General features: G+C 34.8%; 1 protein-coding gene across 4 annotated transcripts in view; it reads left to right on the top strand.

The window, feature by feature from the left end:
• The window catches only part of Rbl2 (RB transcriptional corepressor like 2), a 65,857-nt gene that overhangs the window by 28,703 nt on the left and 15,197 nt on the right, over positions 1–21,957 (top strand). For all 4 annotated transcript variants that reach the window (XM_026392302.2, XM_026392303.2, XM_077793368.1 and 1 more), the window contains exons 12-21: positions 717–854; positions 2,158–2,322; positions 2,801–2,912; positions 7,579–7,848; positions 8,055–8,335; positions 8,424–8,600; positions 14,410–14,481; positions 15,015–15,120; positions 15,646–15,851; positions 16,357–16,521. In XM_026392302.2, the coding sequence (XP_026248087.2) occupies positions 717–854; positions 2,158–2,322; positions 2,801–2,912; positions 7,579–7,848; positions 8,055–8,335; positions 8,424–8,600; positions 14,410–14,481; positions 15,015–15,120; positions 15,646–15,851; positions 16,357–16,521 (1,692 nt within the window). The remainder of the gene's footprint in view (positions 1–716; positions 855–2,157; positions 2,323–2,800; positions 2,913–7,578; positions 7,849–8,054; positions 8,336–8,423; positions 8,601–14,409; positions 14,482–15,014; positions 15,121–15,645; positions 15,852–16,356; positions 16,522–21,957) is intronic.

Genomic DNA, 21,957 nt, shown 5'->3' on the forward strand with positions numbered 1-21,957 from the left:
AATTGAACCCAGTGCCTCACATATGCTAGGCAAGTGCTTTACCACTGAGTCACAATTCTAGCTCTCCAGTTTTATTTATTTATTTATTTATTTATTTTGGTAGTGTTGGTGATTGAACCCAGGGCTTTGTGCATGTGAGGCAAGCACTCTACCAACTGAGCTATATCCCCAGCCCCATTTATTCTTAATTTTTAAATTTTGATGAATTCTCATTTATCTGTATTTTTTCTTGTTGGCTGAGTAACTTTTTAATTAAAAATAATAAATATTCATATACACTTTTGAGAAACTAATAAGCAAAGCAAATCACCTATAATTATGTCACTCTACAATTAACATGTTTTTTGGCACATGGTCATCAAGCTAGTCACCTTCTTGCCTGCCTTCCAGCCGTCTTTTTGTGACAGTGCCCTCTTACTGTGAAAACTGTTTTGTAATATCTTTTTACATTATTCTAAGCATCAGGGTGCATTTGCATTTTGGTTAGAAATGTCATATTTCATAATATATAAGATTTTTGTAAGTTCTTATATATTCCTTTATATTTTTGATAAAAGAAAGCTTATTTATAGAGTTAAGAAAGGTTCTGTAAGAAAGTAAGCACATACTTCCACTAACTCAGAAAACAAGACCTTATCTGGTATTTTTATTTTAAGTATGAAATGTTCTTTTAGAGTAGGCTAATGTTTCTAAATGTTTTTAACTTTGTTTTATAGGGTGTTCTGGAACAAGATGCATTCCATAGATCACTCTTAGTTTGCTGCCTTGAGGTTGTCACTTTTTCTTATAAGCCTCCTGGGAACTTTCCATTCATTACCGAAATATTTGATGTACCACTTTATCATTTTTATAAGGTATTTTTTTCTTTTTTTTTTTTAATTGGTGCATTATAGTTGTATATAGCGATGGGATTTGTTACATATTCAAATATGCACATGATATTATAAGGTATTTTTTTTAAAGTATGATATTAATGATCATGGATGAGATGAACTTCCTGTTGTTAGTCCTTAACAACTTTTTGTTTGTTTTGTGGTATTGGCAATTGAACCAGTGCTTTGCATGTACTAGGCAAGCACTCTATCACTGATACAACTCCCCAGTCCTTTTTATTTTATTTGAGATAGGGTCTCACTAAGTGGTCCATGCTGACCTCAGTCTCCTGAGTAGCTAGGATTACAGGTGTGTACCACCACACCCAACTGATAAAGGATTTTTAGAATACTGTGATTTCAGGAGTCTTACAAGGCTTTAAAAAGTAATGTGCACATCACTAGCTAATCTTGTATTGCAGCCTTTTTTTTTGTTGTTATGAAAGTTAAATGACATTGAGAGTAGTTTGAAAAAGTAAGTTCTCTAGCTGGGTGTGGTGGCACATGCCTGTAATCCCAGGGACTTGGAAAGCTAAGGCAGGAATGTTGCAAGCTCAAGGCCAGCCTCAGCAATTTAGCAAGGCCCTGAGCAACTTGGTATGCCTCTGTCTCAAAATAAAATATATAAAGGGCTGGTGATGTGGCTCAGTGGTTAAACAACCCAGGGTTCAATTCCTGGTACCAAAAATTAATAAATAATTTCCTGTCATTACAGAGAGGCATTAATCTTCTAGCTGTTTACTTCTTTTGTTTGGTACTAGGGATTGAACACAGTGACACTTTACCACTGAGCTACATCCCCAGCCCTTTTTTGAGACAGGGTCTTCCTTGATGTTAACTTAGCATATGGTCAAATTAGTTGCTGTTTAAAGGGCTTTGATTTTTTTTTTTTTTTTTTGGTTTTTTCTTTTGTGTGTATGCTGGGTATTGAACCCAGGGTCTTGTGCTGAGGCACACACCAGGCTCTTAGTATAAAATATTAACAGTAATGTTTTCATACTCAATATACAAAGGATATTTTTTCATTTACACATTTTGAAATATATCACTGTAGAAAATATTTTATATAATTTATGTATACATTAATTATTTACAAGATAGTAAAAGGAAGAACCACTGTTTCAAAATCAAACTTTTGTTAAATTTATAATTTTTGATATCTAAATATTGAAAAATATTTAAACAGATGTGCCCATTTTACTTTTATGCTTAGTAAAAATTTTTGTGTGAAAAATCATAGTAATTATTATTATTAAATGATCCAAGGCCTTTTTCTTTATTTCAGGTAATAGAAGTATTCATTAGAGCAGAAGATGGCCTTTGTAGAGAGGTGGTAAAACACCTTAATCAGATTGAAGAACAGATCTTAGATCATTTGGCATGGAAACCAGAGTCTCCACTTTGGGATAGAATTAGAGACAATGAAAACAGAGTTCCTACATGTGAAGAGGTTTGTGAAAGTATCCTAACATCTTTTTATAAGTACATCAATATCTATCCTATTCCAGTACCCTTTCACCAGACAGCATTTAAATTTAGTATTTTCCATGTAGGGGGTGAGAGGTTTGATAGTTGGCATTAATATCTACCTCTGTAAATATTAACAAGAGCCAGGAATAATTTGAAATTGTCCCAAGGTTTCAGTGACAATAAAATTCAATGGTTTTTCTTGATTCCTGATCAAGTTTCTGTTCATTAGCATAATTGCCATTCTAACTCTCCAAATCAGTAATAAAGGTTGATTCATATTTAATACCCAATTTTCAGTTTGGGAGGCTTTTTAGTTTTAGTATGAAAATGGAAAAAGCTGATTGTATTAAGGTGGAAGAACTAATGAGCCAAGATAGTTTTCTTCTTAGAGTATTACTGTATTTCTAATGAAAATGCTTCTTCAAATATTACCATTTTGTGTGAACAATTATTTATAGGTCATGCCACCTCAGAACCTGGAAAGAGCAGATGAAATTTGTATTACTGCCTCCCCTTTGACTCCTAGAAGGGTGAGTGAAGTTCGTGCTGATACTGGAGGGCTCGGAAGAAGTAAGTTCAAAATGTTAGAAGGAATATTTTGGAACCTTGCACCAAAATCTGTGATTTGGTGCCACATGAATCATTTAAAAATAATGGTTTTAAAGAATATTTAATGAGGAAAATATATGACAGAACAAGAATCTTGTTTGTTGTGCTGGGCATAGAACCCATGGCCTCATACATGCTAGGCAAGCACTCTACTTCTGAGTTTTATCCCCAAGCCTCAAGTTACTTTTTAAAAGGATAGGATGCTATATATTTAATATGATCCTTATTTTTAAAGTGAATGTTTTCCTCAAAGCATAAAAATGGGCAGAAGTGGAAAAACCAACTTTTAAGAATAATTCTTGTTGGGTGATAGAATTCCCAGTGATGTCTATATTTTTTTAAAAAAGGGAAATGGGTTATTTTTAAGATTAGAAGAAGTAGAGAAGTCTTCTTAAGGTTAGAGCTGCATGAACCAATTAGGTAGAAATACCAGTGAGATAAGAGAACTTGGTGGCCTAAACACGTTCAGTTTTATCAGTTGAGCTGTGCTACCTGAATTAAGATGACAGCAGTGCTGGTCCAAGAAGTACAGAAAAGAGTAGGTTTGCTATGCATCTGGTTTATATTTTAATCAGCTTCTTAGATCTACTAGGTGCAAAATTTAAATTCACCCTATTTGCCAACAACATGATTCTATATTTAAAAGACCTAACAATGCCACCAGAAAACTTCTAGAACTCATAAATAAATTCAGTAAAGTAGGAGGATATAAATTAACACCCATAAATCAATTGTGTTCCTGTACACCAATGATGAATCAACTGAAAGAGAAATTTGGAAAACTATCCCAGTCACAATAGTCTCAAAACTAAAATACTTGGGACCCAATCTAACAAAAGAGGTGAAAGACATCCTCAATATGAACTAGTATAGAAAGAAATTGAAGACCTTAGAAGATGGAAAGATCTCCCAAGGTTCTTGGATAGGCAGAATTAATATTGCCAAAATGGCCATATTACCAAAAATGCTATACAGATTTAATGTAATTCCTGTGAAAATTTCAATGACATTCTTCATAGGTTTAGAAAAAGCAGCTGTGAAATTCATTTGGAAAAATAAGAGGCCAAAGCAATCCCTAACAAGAAGAGTGAAGCAGGGGGCATCACAATACCAGACCATAAGTTACACTACAGAGTTATAGTAACAAACACAACATGGTATTGGCACCAAAAAGACAGAATAGAATCCTCAGAGACAAACCCACATAGTTATCTCATACTAGACAAAGGTGCCATAAACATACATTGGAGGAAAGATAGCCTCTTCAACAAGTGGTACTGGGAAAACTGGAAATCCATATGTAGCCGAATGAAATTGAACCCCTGTCTTTCACCCTGCACAAAACTCAAAGTGGATCAAGGAACTAAGCATTTACACCAGAGACCCTGTGCCTACTAGAAGAAATGTAGGCCCAACTATCCATCATGTCATTTTAGGAACCGACTTCCTCCAGAAGACTTCTAAAGCACAAGAAGTAAAATCAAGAATAGATGGGATGGTATCAAACTAAGAAGTTCTTCACAGCAAAGGAAACCATCAAGAACATGAACAGAGGGCCAATAGAATGGGAGAAAATCTTTGCACCTTATACCTCAGAGCATTAATCTCCAAGATGTACAAAGAACTCAAAAAATCCTAACACCAAAAACCTCAAATAACCCAATCAATAAATGGGCAAAGGAACTGAACAGATACTTCACAGAAGAAGTAATATGAATGGTTAAAAAAAATCTGAAAAATTGTTCAACATCACCAGCAATTAGAGAAATAAACTGAGATTTCATCTCACTCCAGTCAGAATAGTAATTATAAAGAATACAAGTAAAAATAAATGTTGGCGAGGTTGCAGGGGAAAAGATACACTCATAGATTGTTGGTGGGACTGCATATTGGTACAACTACTCTGGAAAGCAGTATGGAGTTTCCTCAGAAAACTTGGAATGGAACCACCATTTGATCCAGTTATTACCACTCTTCAGTATATATCCAAAGGACTCAAAATCAGCATACTATAGTGATGTAGCCACATAAATGTTTATAGCAGCTCAGTTCACAATAACTAAGCTATGTAACCAACCAAGATGCCCTTAAACAGAGAAATGGATAAAGAAAATGTGGCATATATACACAATGGCATATTACTCAGCCATAAAGAAGAATGAAATTATGGCATTTGCCAGTAAATGGATGGAAATGGAGCCCGACATATGCTAAGTTTAATAAGCCAATCCCCAAAAACCAAAGGTTGAAGGTTCTCTCTGATATGCAGATGCTAATACACAATAAAGGGGGAGAAAGGAAGAAAATAAGTTCATTGAATTAGACAAAAGGGAATGAAGGGAAGGGAGTAGAGATGGGAACTGGAAATACAGTAGAATGAAGCAGACATAACTTTCCTGTGTTCATATAGGAATACATGACCAGTATAATTCTACAACATGTTCAACCACAAGAATGGGATCCTAATTAGAATAAATTAAACACTGTGTATGTATAATACGACAAAATACATTCTACTGTCGAGTGTACCTAAAAAGAGCATTTAAAAAATTTATCACAAAAATAAATTTACATGTAGGAGATAACACTACTTTTTCTTTTGGTGCTGGGGATTAAACCAAGGGCCTTGCACATGCTCTACCACTGAGCCACACTCCTAATCCCACAACTACTATTTAAAAAACAGTTTTTTAAATTAAGCAAGTTGTGTATGGTTGAATGCCATTCAAATATTCTTGTTCTAGATCAGTTTGATAAGTCCTGGCTGTAGAAGGATCAGTTTGTATTTTGCAGTACTGGCGATTGAACCCAGGGCCTCACTCATGGTAGGCAAATTCTTTCTCACTAAGCTACATTCCTAGCCCTTTTTTAAATTTTGTTTTGAGACAGAGTATTGCTAAGTTTCCCAGGCTGGCCTTGAACTTGCAGTTCTCCTGCCTCAGCTTCCTGAGATTACAGGTGTGTGCCACTGTGCTCATTTTAGGTGGATCAGTTTTAAAGTCAAGAATCACTCTAGTCAGTGCAGTCAATAAATATGTATGATCCATATGAAAACTTGAAGAGGATTCACAGTGGCTTAACTGTTTTCCTGCTTATTATCAACTCGAATATATCTATGAATCCTAACACCTATTCTTTCTCATGTTTCTATAGTTTTTCCTTCCCTAATCTATGGATTGGGATTTGACATTAAACTTCATTTTCCTTTAATTTATCAGTTGTCCATTTTTCTCAGTGTTAAAAAAAAAATATTGCACACATTCTTGCTGATTCTGCAGTTTTGTACCAAATGCAGACCTAGTAAGTTTATTTTTGTATCATCAGGTAAAGTTAAGGCACAGTCTCTCAGCACTTACTCCTGTAAACCCTCTTATGATCTTCCTACATATATTTTTAAATTTAAAAACCTTCTGATGTACAGTTTTTACAGGTGGACATGGAAGAGGGAAAGGATTGCTTCCTTCTTAGAAATAAACATTGGTTTGAATATTTAAAAATAAACTAAGCTGTAATGATTAGTGTTTTTGGAGTAATGAAAAGTTTCGGAAATAGTGTTAATGATCGTACAATGTTGTAGATGTACTTAATGCTACTGAGTTGTACACTTATGAATGTTTTTTTAAAGTGGCTAATTTTATGTTACATATATTACTACAATTTAGAAAAATTAATAATATACCAAACCCCATTGGTTTACACAACTTAAATAGGTGAAATGTATGGCATGTGACCCATATCTCATTTTTAAAAAAGAAAAGTATTGCTGGACTTGGTGGCTCATAACCTATAATTCCAGTAACTTGGGAGGTTGAGAGGTAGGAGGATCACAGGTTCATAGACAGCTTCAGCAACTTACCTGAGACTGTCTCAAAATAAAAGGGCTGGGCATAACCTCAGTTCAATCCCTAGTATGCCAGGGAGGGGGGACAATTCTAAGCTTAGTTGAATCTAAACCGTGTATGTCCACCTTGCTGAAGAGCATAATATTGAGATTCAGTAATTCTGTTTATGTAGAAAAATACTAAGGTGAAAATTCATACACAACTGGAAAATGCCATCAGATGTGATACTACCATCATGTTCCCCTTATCAAGTAATGGCTTTGCAGTGAAAGCACACTGTGCACGGATGTTAGAATTTCAATATGGGCTGGGGATGTGGCTCAAGCGGTAACTCGCTTGCCTGGCATATGCTGGGCACTGGGTTCGATCCTCAGCACCACATACAAATAAAATAAAGATGATGTGTCTACTGAAAACTAAAAAAAAGAAATACTAAAAAATTCTCTCTATTTTTCTATACTTTTTTTAAAGAGAAATTTCTTAACTTTCCTCTGTATCATGGAGTCTTTGTAGTAGAAGACAGCCTAGTTTTAGTGGAAAGTGGAATAGAGAAGGCAGCACAGTGAGAAAAATACAGAAACATTTCTTCATAAAATTTTGCTTTCAGTAGTGTTGACCTGAATTTTTTATTAGTTGACTGTAGGTACACTATGACTTCTGTAAGTTTTATTTGCTTTTTAAGTTTTTAATTATTTGAAATACTGTAGTTATTTTGAACACAAGAGCTTTGATGGAAGTGGATTTGTCTCATGTTAAATGGTTTGTTTGATTTGTTTTGACCCTAGGCATGACATCTCCAACTTCATTATATGATAGGTACAGCTCCCCAACAGCCAGTACTACTAGAAGGCGGCTGTTTCCTGAGAATGATAGCCCCTCTGATGGAGGGACACCTGGGCGCATTCCCTCACAGCCCCTAGTCAATGCTGTACCGGTACAGAATGTATCTGGGGAGGCTGTTTCTGTCACACCAGTTCCTGGACAGACTTTAGTCACCATGGCAACTGCCACTGTCACGGCCAACAATGGACAGACAGTGACCATTCCTGTACAAGGTAAGGAAGAATTGGATATTGAGTTCTCTGGCATTTATTGGAAAGTTACTTGAGGTTTGGCTAGAGGAGTAATGTCTGGAATAGAGAAGTGATGGGGAGAGGAACTTTAGGAGGAAACAAAAAAAGGAAACCTCTGCCAAGAGAACCTCATATTTTCAACATTTTCTTCATGTCTTTTTTTCCCATGTTGTAACAAACTGGTGTAGGTATTGCCAATGAAAATGGAGGGATAACATTCTTCCCAGTCCAAGTCAATGTTGGGGGGCAGGCACAGGCTGTGACTGGCTCCATTCAGCCCCTCAGTGCTCAGGCCCTCACTGGAAGTCTGAGCTCTCAACAGGTGACAGGAACAACTTTGCAAGTCCCTGGTCAAGTGGCCATCCAACAGATTTCCCCTGGTGGACAACAGCAGAAACAAGGCCAGCCTTTAACGAGCAGCAATGTTAGACCTAGGAAGACCAGCTCATTATCGCTTTTCTTTAGAAAGGTAATTTTTTATGTACCCTAAACCAGAACATGAGCTGGGGATATATAAGTGTTAAACAAAATTTTAAATATTCTTATTTATTTATTAGGTATACCACTTAGCAGGTGTCCGCCTTCGGGATCTTTGTGCTAAACTAGATATTTCAGATGAACTGAGGAAAAAAATTTGGACCTGCTTTGAATTCTCCATAATTCAGTGTACAGAACTTATGATGGACAGACATCTGGACCAGTTATTAATGTGTGCCATTTATGTGATGGCAAAGGTGAGTGCCATTCAAGGCTAAAAAGGCAAGGGCAAAGATGTTATGTCATTTCTCCAAACATTTACTTAGCAGCTTACTTGACATATAACCTGTCCATTTAAAATGTACAATTTAATGGCTCTTATTCACAGATATATGTAATCTTCACAATTTTAGAGTATTCAGTTGTATAGATATGTGCCATTATTTTTTTTCATCAAATGAAGGTCATTTGGGTTGTTTCTATTCTTTGGCTATTATGAATAACACTGCTATTAGCATTTGTGTATATCTTTTTGTGGGGATGCATGCTTTGTTTTTGTTTTTTGGGTTATATACCTAGGAATGGATCAATGGATTATATGGTAAATCTGTTTAATCATTTGGGGGAAAGTCCAGACTGGTTTTTTTTTTAAATAGTTTTTTAGTTGTCAATGGACCTTTATTTTTTTTATTTACTTACATGTGGTGCTGAAGATCAAACCCAGTGCCTCACGCATTCCAGACAAGTGCACTACCACTGAGCCACAGCCTCAGCGGCCAGACTGTTTTCTAATGTACTGTACCATTTTACCATCAGCAGTCTGAGGAGCCTTAATTTCTTAATTGCTGGGGATTGAACCCAGGGCCTTGTGCATATGAGGCAAGCACTCTACCAACTGAGCTATATCCCCAGCCCCATAATATAAGAATACTTTTTTTTTTCCCCATCCTTTCCAGGGATGGAAGTCAGGGGCACTCGACCACTGATCTACATCTCCAGCACTGTTTTTTGTATTTTATTTAGAGGTAGGATCTCACTGAGTTACTTAGGACTTCATGCCCAGCCAATAATACTTTATTTAAATTAATGTTTTTAGTTGTAGATGGTCATAGTACCTTTATTTTATTTATTTTTATATGATGGCAAGGATTGAATCCAGTGCCTCACACATATTAGGCAAGTATTCTACCACTGAGCTATAAGCCCAGCCCCACAATACCTTTTATATTTGTTTTTAAAAAATATTTTTAATTTATTGAGTTGAAATTCACATTACATATACTTAACCATTTTAACTTAAACAGTTTAGTGGCTTTTAGTATTTACTATTCAGTGGCTTTTTGATATTTCATATCAATGGAATGGTATAACAATGGAGTTGTGGCTTATTGGTAGAGTACTTGCCAAGTGTGAGTTTCAATCCTAGCACTACATAAAACCAAATAAAGGCACTGAGTCCATATACAACTTAAAAAAAACCCCAAACGTTGACCTTTTGTATATTGCTTCTTTCATTTGGGATAATGTTTCCAAAGTATATCCTTGTATCAGTACTCCATTCCTTGTTATAGCTGAAATAGCATCCATTGTGTGGATACATTAGAATTTATCCATTCATTTATAGAGGTACATTTGGGCTCTTTCCAACCCTTGTCTATTATAAATAGTGCTATTGTGAACATTTGTGTACTTGTTTGAGTGCCTATTTTCAATTTTTATTTAAATTTTTTTTATCTTGGGATAATGTCTAAGTTGCTGAGGCTGGCTTTGAACTTGGAATCCTCCTGTCTCAGTCTGGAGTTGCTGGGATTACAGGTGTGTGCCACCACACTTGGCTGTTTTCAGTTTTTTAAGAGTTTATACCTAGAAGTGGAATTTCAGGGTCATATGGTAATTCTGTTTAACATTTTGAGGAATCATCATTTTACACTGCTCCTAGTAATGCAAGAGAGTTCTAGTTTCTCTATATCCTTGCCACCTTATTTTACATAGATATAATCTTTAGCATGGGGTATTGAGTGTTATCTCATTGTGGTTTTGAATTGTATTTGTTTAATGATGTTGACCATCTTTCATTGTGCCCTGTTGGCCTTTATATGAATTTTGATTCCAGCCTTTCCAGTAGGTATGAAGGACTTTTTATGGTTTTGAATTCCTGACTGATGATGATAAACAGCTTGTAATTTGCTCATTGGCCATTTGTGTATCTTGTTTGGAGAAGTACCTATTTAAATCCTTTGCTCATTTAAAAAAATTGGATTATTTATTTTTTGAGTTGTTGGAGTTCTTTATATACAACTACCTTGTCATACATATGATTTGCAAATATTTTCTCCTGTTCTGTGTTATTTTTTCTTTTGGGTGGTTGATGATTGAACCTGGTGCCTCAAACATGCTTGGCAAGGGCTCTGCTACTAAGCTTCCCTTCCAGTCCAGTGTGTTATCTTTTCACTTACTTGATAGTGTCATTTGAACCTTTTACAAAAGTTTTTAATTTTGATGAATTCCAGATACCTATTTTTTTTGTTTGTTTTCATATCTAAGACTCCATTGCCAAATCTTGAGAACCAATGTCATTTTACTTCTATGCTTTCTTCTGAGTTTATTTTTATCTCTTAGGTTTTTGATCCATTTTGAGTAATTTTTGTATATGCTATGAAATAAAAGTCCAGCTTCATTCTTTTGTGGCTTTCCAGCTACTCCAACCCCATTATTAAAATGACTATTTTTCCCCATTGAATAATCTTGGCACCTTTGTGGTTGATCAGACACACACAGACATTTAGGCTTATTTCTGCCCAATTAGTTCTATTATCTGTCCTTATGTAGTACCATACTCTTTTGATGACTGTTGCTTTGTTATAAGTTTTACTGGGAAACGCAAGTCCTCCTACTTTTATTTTCAATTATTTTGGTTGTGTTAATCTCTTGAAATTCCATGTGAATTTTAGAATCAAGTTGTCAATTTAACAGTCATCTGAGATTTTGATCGGTTACACCAAATCTATTTTGGTTTAGGGAGTTTTGCCATCTTAAGTCATTTGATCCTTGAACATGGCATGCTTTTAACATTTATTTAGATCTTTTTTAAATGGTCTTTCAACAATGTATTACACTTTGAAAAGTATGACTTTTGCTCCATTCATTCCTACATATCCTTTTTGATGCTATTGTAAATGTAACTTTCATTTTTGGTATGTTCTCTGCAAGTGTGTAGAAATAACTGATTTTTGTATATTGGTCTAATATCTAGGAACCCAGCTGAACTTATTAGTTCTAATAGATTTTAATTGATTCCTTAGACTTTTTCATGTATAATTTGATTTCTTGTCCAAATTAGATACTTTTTATTTCCTTTTTCCCAGCTACCCTTCCCAACTATCTTGACTAAAACCTACAATGTTAAATACAAAAGCTGAAAGCAGAAATCTTGTCTTTTTAGTTAAAAAAAAAAAATTTAGATACTCAACTATGAAGTCTGACTTTCATTATTTTCTTGGATGCCTTTTATCAGATTGAGGAAGCTCCCTTTATGTTCCTAGTTTGTTGACTGTTTTATCATAAAAAAGTGTTAGATGTTGTTTTTTTTTTCTGATTTTACTGTGTTTTACTTATTCTAATCCACTGATTTTCTTATGTTAGACCAGCCTTGCATCCCAATGTTAAGTCCTTTTTGGTCTCGTTGATAATTTTTATGTTGCTAGGTTTAGTTTACTAGTAATTTGAATTTTGTCCTTATTGCTAAGAATAGTATCTTCAGATGGACTTTTTTCAAGGACTTTGTAAAGATATTTCTAATTATCTTAACATCCTTTTATAATGTAGGCATTAACAGTTATAACATACACTGCATCTCCTACATATGCTGTATATTTATCTCTAAGTATTTTTGAATTTCCCTTTTGGTTTCTTTTTGACTCATTTGTTATCTAGGAATATGTTAGTTTCTACATTTTTCCTGAATTTCTTTACTGACTTCTAGTTTAATTTCACTTTGGCTGAAAAAGAAAACATTGTATTATTTCAGTCCTTTTAAATATATCAAGGTTTTATAGCCTTGTATATGGTCCTTCTTGGAGAATTTCTTTTGGAGCAGAGTGTCTTTAGACTTTAGCACTATGAAACAACTAGACCCATTTCTTTTTTGAGCTTCTGCCTCAGTCATCTTTTATCCATATTGAAAGTAAATTTAAATCTCCAAATATTGTTGAAATTTTGGGTTTTCGTTGTTTTGTGATACCAGAAATTGAACTGAGGGCCTTTCATATGTTAGGCAAGCACTCTACCACTGAACTACACCCCAACCTTGGTTCATGTAAGTTAGTACACTATTAACGTGTGTGCTTGTGTTTACTACTTCCTAGTATAACTTCCTGATGGATTGATCTTTTTATTATGAAATATCCCTCTTTAACAGCTTTTGTTTTATAGTGTGATACTTGTGTAGTTGTAGTCTGCTAAATCTGTCTTTTCAGTTTACTTCAAATATATGTGTTTGTGGCAGAATCACTTTAGCACTGAGCTATCCTCCAGCCTTTTTTTGAGGGTCTTGCTGAGGCTGGCTTGAACTTGAGATCCTGCTTCAGCCTCCCAGAGATTGCTGGGATTTCAGGCATGTGCCACTGCACCCAGCTTGTATTATTTGAGGGATGGGGGTACTGGGGATTGAACTATGGCACTCATCCACTGATTCACATCCCCAGCCCTATTTTTTAGAGACAGGGTCCGAGTTGCTTAGTGCCTCACTGTTGCTGCTTTGAACTTGTGATCCTTTTGCCTCAGCCTCCCAAGTACTGGGATTCCACCATGCCTAGCTTGTGTTTTTGAATCTAACACATCTCCTATCAACAGAATAGAGTTGGATCTCATTTCTAGTCTGACAATCTCCACCTTTTGACTATTCAGTTCATTCACTTTAATGTTGATATAATTGGTTTTTCATTCCTTTATTCTTTTGCATTAAGTATTTTTTAATGTTCAATTTTAATGAATTTTTACACCATATTTTGTTTCCTTAGTGGTTGCATTGTTTACATATTACAAATCGAACAGCTACTTGGCATTGATATACTTGTATGACTTTTAAAAAAAAGTAGTTTATAGTTTGCTATAACAACCTTATTTCATTTCTTATTGGTTCTCATGAATTCTGACATCTGGAATAATTTATTTTATCCAATACAGCTTTGCTCCTATGTATCTCCTTTCTTTGTAACAGCTCCAACAATACATCATATACATATTTTATATAATTGTTTTTAATCAAGAGAAAAATGCCTTTTTAGTGTCTTTATAATTACATAGTCTTTGTGAAAAAGGTCAAGAACACTGGCATATATTTGGATTACTGTCGAGACGCACTTATTTTTAGCTTCAAGCACATTCTGGTTTTGAGGATATATTTCATTTATGGAAGATAACTTTAAATATGTTATCTCATTATCTCTTGACATGTACACTCTGTTATTTTATTGGGGTTTCCCTGTAAATGAAAAAAAGAAATTGCTTTTCTCACTAATGTTCTCTATTTGGCTTTCTGCATTTTTACTATGATATATTGACGCATGGATCTGCGGATCCTTGGAGTTTCTTGAGCTTCATAGATATGTACATTAATGTTTTAAAATCAATTGGGAAGATTTCACTCTACTTCTCTGAACACTTGCTTCTCTATTCTCTCTTCCTTGGTACTCCCATTACACATAGTCTCAGAGAAATGTACACACCGTGCTATCTGTTCTTTAGATCATACGATCTCTTTATTCAATTTTGCTAATTCTTTTCTGGTTCAAATTTACTATTTTTCTCCTAGAGTTAGTTTTTAATTTTAGTTATTGTACTTTTCTACACCAGATTTTGGTTCACATGCTAGAATCCTCTTATTGAATTTTAGATTTTCTTGAATAGATGTTTTTTCATTTGCTATATACCCTTAGAACCATTTCCAGAGACTTTAAATCACTGTTTTTAAATACAATTTTTACTACTTGCTATGGAAAGCAGATTCACTGAGTTCCTCACACTGTCATGCTGGAAGTTGATCTGAGTACTCTCATTCTTTGCCAGGTCACAAAAGAAGACAAGTCCTTCCAGAATATCATGCGTTGTTACAGGACTCAGCCACAGGCCAGAAGCCAGGTAACTATAGGCTGAAAATTAAGCTTAAAGTCTGCGACGAATACAAAGATTAACTACTTTAATCTTTCTTTAGTCACTAACAAAGAACTTCACATGTTGGTAAAGTCCTCTTTTCTTTCAAAGTCAACATTATGGAATATTTAATTTCTATCTAGTGGTTCTGTGAATAAAGTTATCCAAGTAAACACTATTGTACATTTAACCAAGATAGTGTTAAAAGAAAAATGGGTTTAAAATTTTAATACCATTTCTCAAAGGCAAGAATGCTGGATCTTTGTAGATGAATTGAATTTTATGGTTGGGGGTCATTATGCTCTGTGGTATTTTAGGAAGTACATGGAATCTGAAGCTAGACAGGCTCTGATTAAATCCTGGATTTGTTATTTAATAGCTGTGTGCCTGACCATGGCTGCATTTCTTAATATCCCCTGAGAAAGATGACTCCTACTCACTGTTAAGTAACATGTCAAGGTTCTATTATTTAGGATGCATTTAATAAATACTAGTTTCTGTGACATTCTGTCTCTTTAAAGGTGTATAGAAGTGTTTTGATAAAAGGGAAAAGAAAAAGAAGAAATTCTGGCAGCAGTGAAAGTAGAAGCCATCAGAATTCTCCTACAGAACTAAACAAAGATAGAAGTAAGTAGATCTTTATGACCTCAAACAAAAGTAGGCTCTTATTTTTTTAGGCCTAGGAGACTAAGAATTACTACAGAAAGTGCTTTCTTGACAAAGAATCTGCTAGAAAAATAAATTCTAAATTTAGTGACAGAGTTCTTCATTTCATTATTCTGAGACAAAGTGCATACCATTTTTCTCCAGGGGAATTAGAAAAGGCTTCAGACAGGAATCTGCTGGCATCTTATTTGGAGCTACGCTATGGAAATGCCATCCCTAGTTATTGATTTGCACCACTTCGTGCAGGATTCAGATCCTAGGAAACTAATGACCGGTATACCTATGCTCCAGTTATGGCATGGGAGTAAAGTTATTTTCTGAGATTTGCTTCTTAGTGGGAAGGAAGTTTGTTTTTCATACCAAGTACCAGTTTCATACTCAGAACTGGTACCAAGTAGTGGAGGTAGCTGTTCAGCTTTTTTTACTGAATTTTTTTTTTAAAAAACCATCAGTACTAGCAAACTTTGTGTTTAACACTCTTTGTAGCCAGTAGAGACTCCAGTCCTGTCATGAGGTCAAGCAGCACCTTGCCAGTTCCACAGCCTAGCAGTGCCCCTCCTACACCAACTCGTCTCACAGGTGCCAACAGTGACATGGAAGAGGAGGAGAGGGGAGACCTCATTCAGTTCTACAACAACATCTACATAAAACAAATTAAGACATTTGCCATGAAGTACTCACAGGCAAACATAGTAAGTTTCACAACAGTATTTGTTTTGTTTTTTCACTCCAGAGGAATGAATAATCATTTATATTTGACCTGTTTGTGTACAAACTAGATTTATAAGCAACTATCAAGTAAAACTAAGGAAGTCTTAATAAGATTGTATTGATTCCCTGCAAAATACGAGATAGTTACATGGATTCAAATTATCCAATATTTAATGGTGGTAGTGATCTTACCACTTATTTACTTCTATTCCCATTTTATGAGAAAATGAGACATAAAGAAGTTTCCAGCTTATAAGGCTGTTGCAAGGATGAGATGACAATAATAGATTTAAAAATGCTTAAAGTAGAGATGGGCATAAACTAAGCACTTAAGTTTGCTGCTCATCTGACTTTCTTTAGGGTCTGATTGTTGCTAATACATCACCGTTTACCATTTATAAAACTACTTATTACCTCTTAAAAACTTTCTAATCAGGTATTTTAAGTAAATGAGTTTCTTACAATTACTGATTTTGTTTTTAACAGATGGATGCACCTCCACTCTCTCCCTATCCTTTTGTCAGAACAGGCTCCCCTCGCCGAATTCAGTTGTCTCAAAATCATCCTGTCTACATTTCCCCACATAAAAATGAATCAATGCTTTCACCCCGAGAAAAGATTTTTTACTACTTCAGCAACAGTCCGTCAAAGGTGAGACTGACATAAATGTCCTTTACAAACCCTAAAATGCTTTTAGGATGCTCCAAATAGGGTTTGGGCTTATCCTAGGCACTCACTAAAGTGATGAGAACTGCCAGGGAACAGTGGCCAGTAAGTCTATGCAGCAAAAACCAGAGTGTTTGATTTTTTAAAAAAATGTTTTAGTTGTATATGGACTCAGTGCCTTTATTTGGTGCTAAGATTAAACCTAGTGCCTTGCACTTGCCTTGCAACTCCAGCCCATGGTTGTTGTTGAGCTTTGTGGTTGGAAACAGGTAAAGGATTCAGATTTATCTACCCCCCGCATCACCACTTCTATTTGTGTATTGCTGTAAATGTGGAGATCGTAAAGTTTATAGGCTTGGAATCTTAAAAGTATCCCATTCCTTAGAAAAAATGTATAACTTATTGAAAATTAATTTAGTATTAAGGAAGATATATCAGTGCTTCTGAGTAAGACTCCTGTATTAAAAAGGTAAAGTTTTCAATTATATTCCAAGCTGGATTGTTAAGGGAACTCAGAACTGGTAATTATAACCTCTTAAAAAATGGAGTGAGGGGGAAATGACTGTTTGGAGTTTATTTGGTAAAAAGGAATCACTAGAATGTGGTACACAGTGCTGCTTTTCTGACGACTGATACTGAGATGAAAAAGGCAAGACCAAACCCTTTGCTGCTTCTAAATAACCTTTAAAATAAAAGGAGTGAACTACTCATACATACTTCAACGTGGATGGACCTGGAAAAATTTGCATGTTATATGATTCCATTTATGTGCAAGTATATTGGCAGAAATAGATTACTGTTTGCCTAGAAGGGAAAAGTTTCCAATTATCAATCTAGATAGAAGCTACTTCCCCAAAGAGTCCACAAATCTAGGAAACATACCAAAATCCATGAAGTTGTTACACTTTATGTGGATGAACTATAACTTAAACATCCTTATTGAGAAAGAATGTAAAAAGCTATACCTTGTTACCCCTAATTAAAGGAAAGGTACAGTATCTATATTAATAAGCAATTAAGTTGATTTCAGGATGTATCAGTGATATTTTCTTAGATTATACAATCCTCAATAGAAAAGAAAAATTTCAGTCTGGTGGCTGAGGACTGCAAGTTCAAAGCCAGTGTGGGCAATTTAGCAAGACACTGAAATAAAATGAAAGGACAGGGATGTAGCTAAATGGTAGAGTACCTGTGTTCAATTCCCAATACCATGAGAAAGACAAATATTCAACATAATTGATAATATCATAAGGATACAAACATAAGGCTGATGAGCTGACATCTACAGAACATTCCCATAGCATCAACTATACACGAAACATTTAAAAACGACCACATTCTGGACAAATCTCAAACTTTTTTTTTGGTAGTTCTGGGGATTGATCCTAGGGACTCACACATGCTACATCCTCAGGCCTAACAAATTTTAATAATATTTGTTTTACTTGCTTTTGGAACTGAGTATTGAACCCAGGGGCACTTTAACCATTGGGGCACATCTCCAGCTCCTTTTATGTTTGAAATAGGGCCTTGCTGTGATCTGAGGCGGACTGTGTATGTGGGATCCTTCTGCGTCACTGGGATTATACACGTGCGTCACTGGGATTATACACGTGCATCACTGTGCCTGGCTCTCAATACATTTGAATGTATTTTTTCAATTTCTCTGGTTATGATGGCATCAAATCCGATATCACAGATAAATGATATCTGGAAAATCCAATTTTTGAAAACTAAATCAGATTTCTGTGGGTCGAAGCAACTAGGAAATAGACTATATTGAAAATGAGAACCCAAACTAAGCACCATGTTAGCTGTGTCTCACAAATTAAAAATATCTATTAGAAAAGGGGTTAAAATTAGTGATCTAAGTTTAAACTGGAAATCAGGAATCATTGAAATAGAAAACAGATCCCACCCAGAGAAATCAAGGCACTTTTAAAGGCTAGTTTTGTTTTTTGAAGAAAAGAATTTCAAAAACTGATCTGTGTAGACTCATCAGGAAAAAGAATGATGCATTACCAGTATACACTAAGGTATAATGAGGATTAAGAAACAATTTTTTTTGACAATGCAGATGAAATGGACCTAAACTAATAAAACTCACTCAAGAAGTAGCAGCCTCAAAACTGTAGGCCCAGACAGCTTTTACTGGTCTATTCTACCAAACATGTAAGAAATAATGCCAGTTCTATACAAATGAAGAAAGACAAATGACAAAATTCAACATTCATTCAAGGGCAAACTGTGGGAACATCCTGAGAGAGGGTGATAATGAACACAAGCCAAAATATCTATAGACAATAACATCCTTAGTGGTGAAAGACTGAATACCTTTCCCCAAGATCAGGAATCAGGCAAGGACGTCCACTCTCACTTCTACTCAGCATTGTAACTGGGGTCACACCATGTGTAATCAGGCAACATAAAGTAGGCACACAGACTGAATTATGTACAGAAAAACTACCAAGAATTGAAGCAGTTTCTGAAATTAAAAGATTTAGGTGGTTATAAAACTCCATATGGAAAAATAAAAGATTTCTATACACTACTAATGAAGAATCAGAAGTAAAAAAAAATTAAATGCCAAAAATAACATTTAAAAATTAAGTATGAGACATAAAACTACACACTTTTTTTGAAAGAAAGCCTGACAAACTAGAGAAATGTTCATGATCTGGAAAACAGAATATCAGTTTTCACCCAGTTGATCTACAAATTAAACCTCATTTCACCCCAAATCCTAGCACAATTACTTGTATAAACTGATGCTAAAATGTATATAGAAGGGCAAGCGAAATACAATAACTAAAAACAATTTTGAAAAAGTTGGAGGAGTCACACTATCTAGTTTCAAGACTCACACTAAAGCTATAGTAATTGAAACAAGTGTAGTGCTTCTCAAAGTATAGACAGATCACTGGAACATGCGGTCAGCCGATTTTCAACAAAGGTGATAGAAACCTGGATATCTATATACTATGAGAATAAACTTAATCCTGTACCCTGCACCACAAAAATTCAAACCAAAAAGGACATCTAGAAAAACAGAATCTTGACTGACATGTGTTGTGGAATGTTTTCTCAGATACATCAAAGCACAATCCATTAACTATAATTGTATTTTATCAAAATTAAGAACTTCTCCTTAAAAGTCACTTAAGAGAATGAAGAAACAAATCATGGAAATTAGAAGGTATTTACAAATCCCAAAATCTGATAAGGACACATTTACAATATATAAAGAATTCTCAAACTCAAATGGAAAGATAAACCACCTAAGGTAAAAAGTTGGCCAAACATTTGAACACACCCTCCCATTACATGCCTACTGGAATGACTTTATACAATGACGGGAACAAGTCCTGGCAATGAGGTGGAGCAGCTGGAACTTTTCTGTGCTGCTGGTGAAAATGCAAAATGGTATAGTCTTCTGGAATTCAGCGTGGCAGTTTTCTTCTAATGTTGAATATACCCTTACCACACAACCAGTAATCTTATTCCTAGGTACTTACTCAAGTGAAAGCTTATGTTTATACATGAACATGAATGTTTATGGTGACTTTACTCCTAACCCAAAAGTATAAAACAATGGAAATGTCCTTCAGCTGGTTAATGGGTAGACCTGCAGTGCAGCAGAAAATGAACTACTTTACAATAAAGAAAGAAGTGATACACTCAACAATATATATGAATCTCAAATGCATTAATGCCTAAGTGCAAGATATGTACCAGGCTACTTATCATGATTCCATTTCTGACATTCTAGAAAACAAACTATAGGACAGGAAACATCAGTGGTTGCTTAGAAGTAGGTGGACCACAGGGAGATATGAAATGGTTTAGGTTTCTGTTATGGTATTCATACAACTAGGTATTTGTTTAAATATGCAGATATACTAAAAGGCATTGTACTGTATGTAAACCCAAGGTGGGAAACTAGTATTTTATGTGAAAAGGAATTAAGCATCCAGATTATTTCAATCCTGCATCTGTAATATCACCAAAAGAAATTCTAACCCAGAATTGGGAGTTTCTTCAATAAATGATAGCAACTATTAAGCTGTTAGGTGGAGAAACAGTCATCATGATGACTTAATAGGTGATGACGGAGAACATTTCAAAGCAAGAAGTAATTTGGGTCTGTAGCCAATTTGTAGTAAACTAACATACTACCAGGAGAAAAGAATCAAGTATCACACAAGGTCAATTAAGATGAAATTATCATTAGTAATTATAAGGGCTATTTCAGTGGATTACTACAGTTAATTGAAGAATAAGTCAAAGAATTATATACTTAATAGTAGTATAATTGTTTAACAGCATTAAGCAATTCTGATGATTAAGTAGTATATAATACATCAATAGAGGATTAATCTATGATAGCCACATACTACAAAATACTATAAAGCTGTTAGTTGAGATGGACCATATATCCTGATATGGGAAAAAATCTAAGGTGGTGTTGAATGTGCAAATATTCTGAATAGTATATAAGTATACTATTTTAAAACCCCATTACCCCAGTACAATATTACATTTCTAGGAATGAGTGCATTCTTAGAAAACAGAAGGATATAAAGCATGCCAATTTGTTTAGACAAATAGATGTGCATCTAAGTGATTATGACATGGCAATAACTATTGTAAAAAAAAAATAAATAGTATGCATCCATGGGGCTTGGGTAAGGATAGAGAGTCTAGGTGTAGTCTGTATATGTTTCCTTTGGAATAAGAATTTAAAGTGTTTTGTATTGTTTAAGTGAATTATGTACAAAATATTGAGTATTATATACAATTAACATCACAATATACTATATTAATGTGCTCCATATATCTACATATTTTATAGTAACCTTTACACAACCTGGCATATAATTAGCATTATATGGTTAATGTATTCAGTAAATATAAGGAATATCTAGGTAAGCGGGACACTACAGAAAAAGCAAATGCAGACCAGAGTTCTTTTAGGGAGGCCAAAGAAGATGGAATAGAAAGGGTCAAAAGAAATTTCTTCAGATGTTAAGATTTGTGAAAGTGCATATGCTGATAAACACTTGTGATTTTATTTAAAATCTTAAGTCGATAATTGCAAAGTAAAGAATGAAGTGATAACTGAATTTGTGTAGGGGATGAGAAGTGAATGGGGTGTAGATCAAATAAGACCAGCCGGAGTTTCTGAAGTGGGGTAAGGAGCATGTGGGGATTCATCATGTTGGTTTCTCTACTTTATGTTTGAAATTTCTTAAATTAAACGTACATGAATATGTTCAGTATGATTTTTGTGAAGAAACATGGATAATGAAGCAGCACATGAAAAAAATTTTTTTAAACCAAGGAGCTACCAGAAAATAGTATTGAGAAAAGGCTTGTAGGACTCTGGAGAAAATGCTAAAGCCACTTAAAAGTCTCTCTAGC

Source organism: Urocitellus parryii, chromosome 15, assembly GCF_045843805.1.
Source record: "Urocitellus parryii isolate mUroPar1 chromosome 15, mUroPar1.hap1, whole genome shotgun sequence".
Taxonomy (NCBI): Eukaryota; Metazoa; Chordata; class Mammalia; order Rodentia; family Sciuridae; genus Urocitellus; species Urocitellus parryii.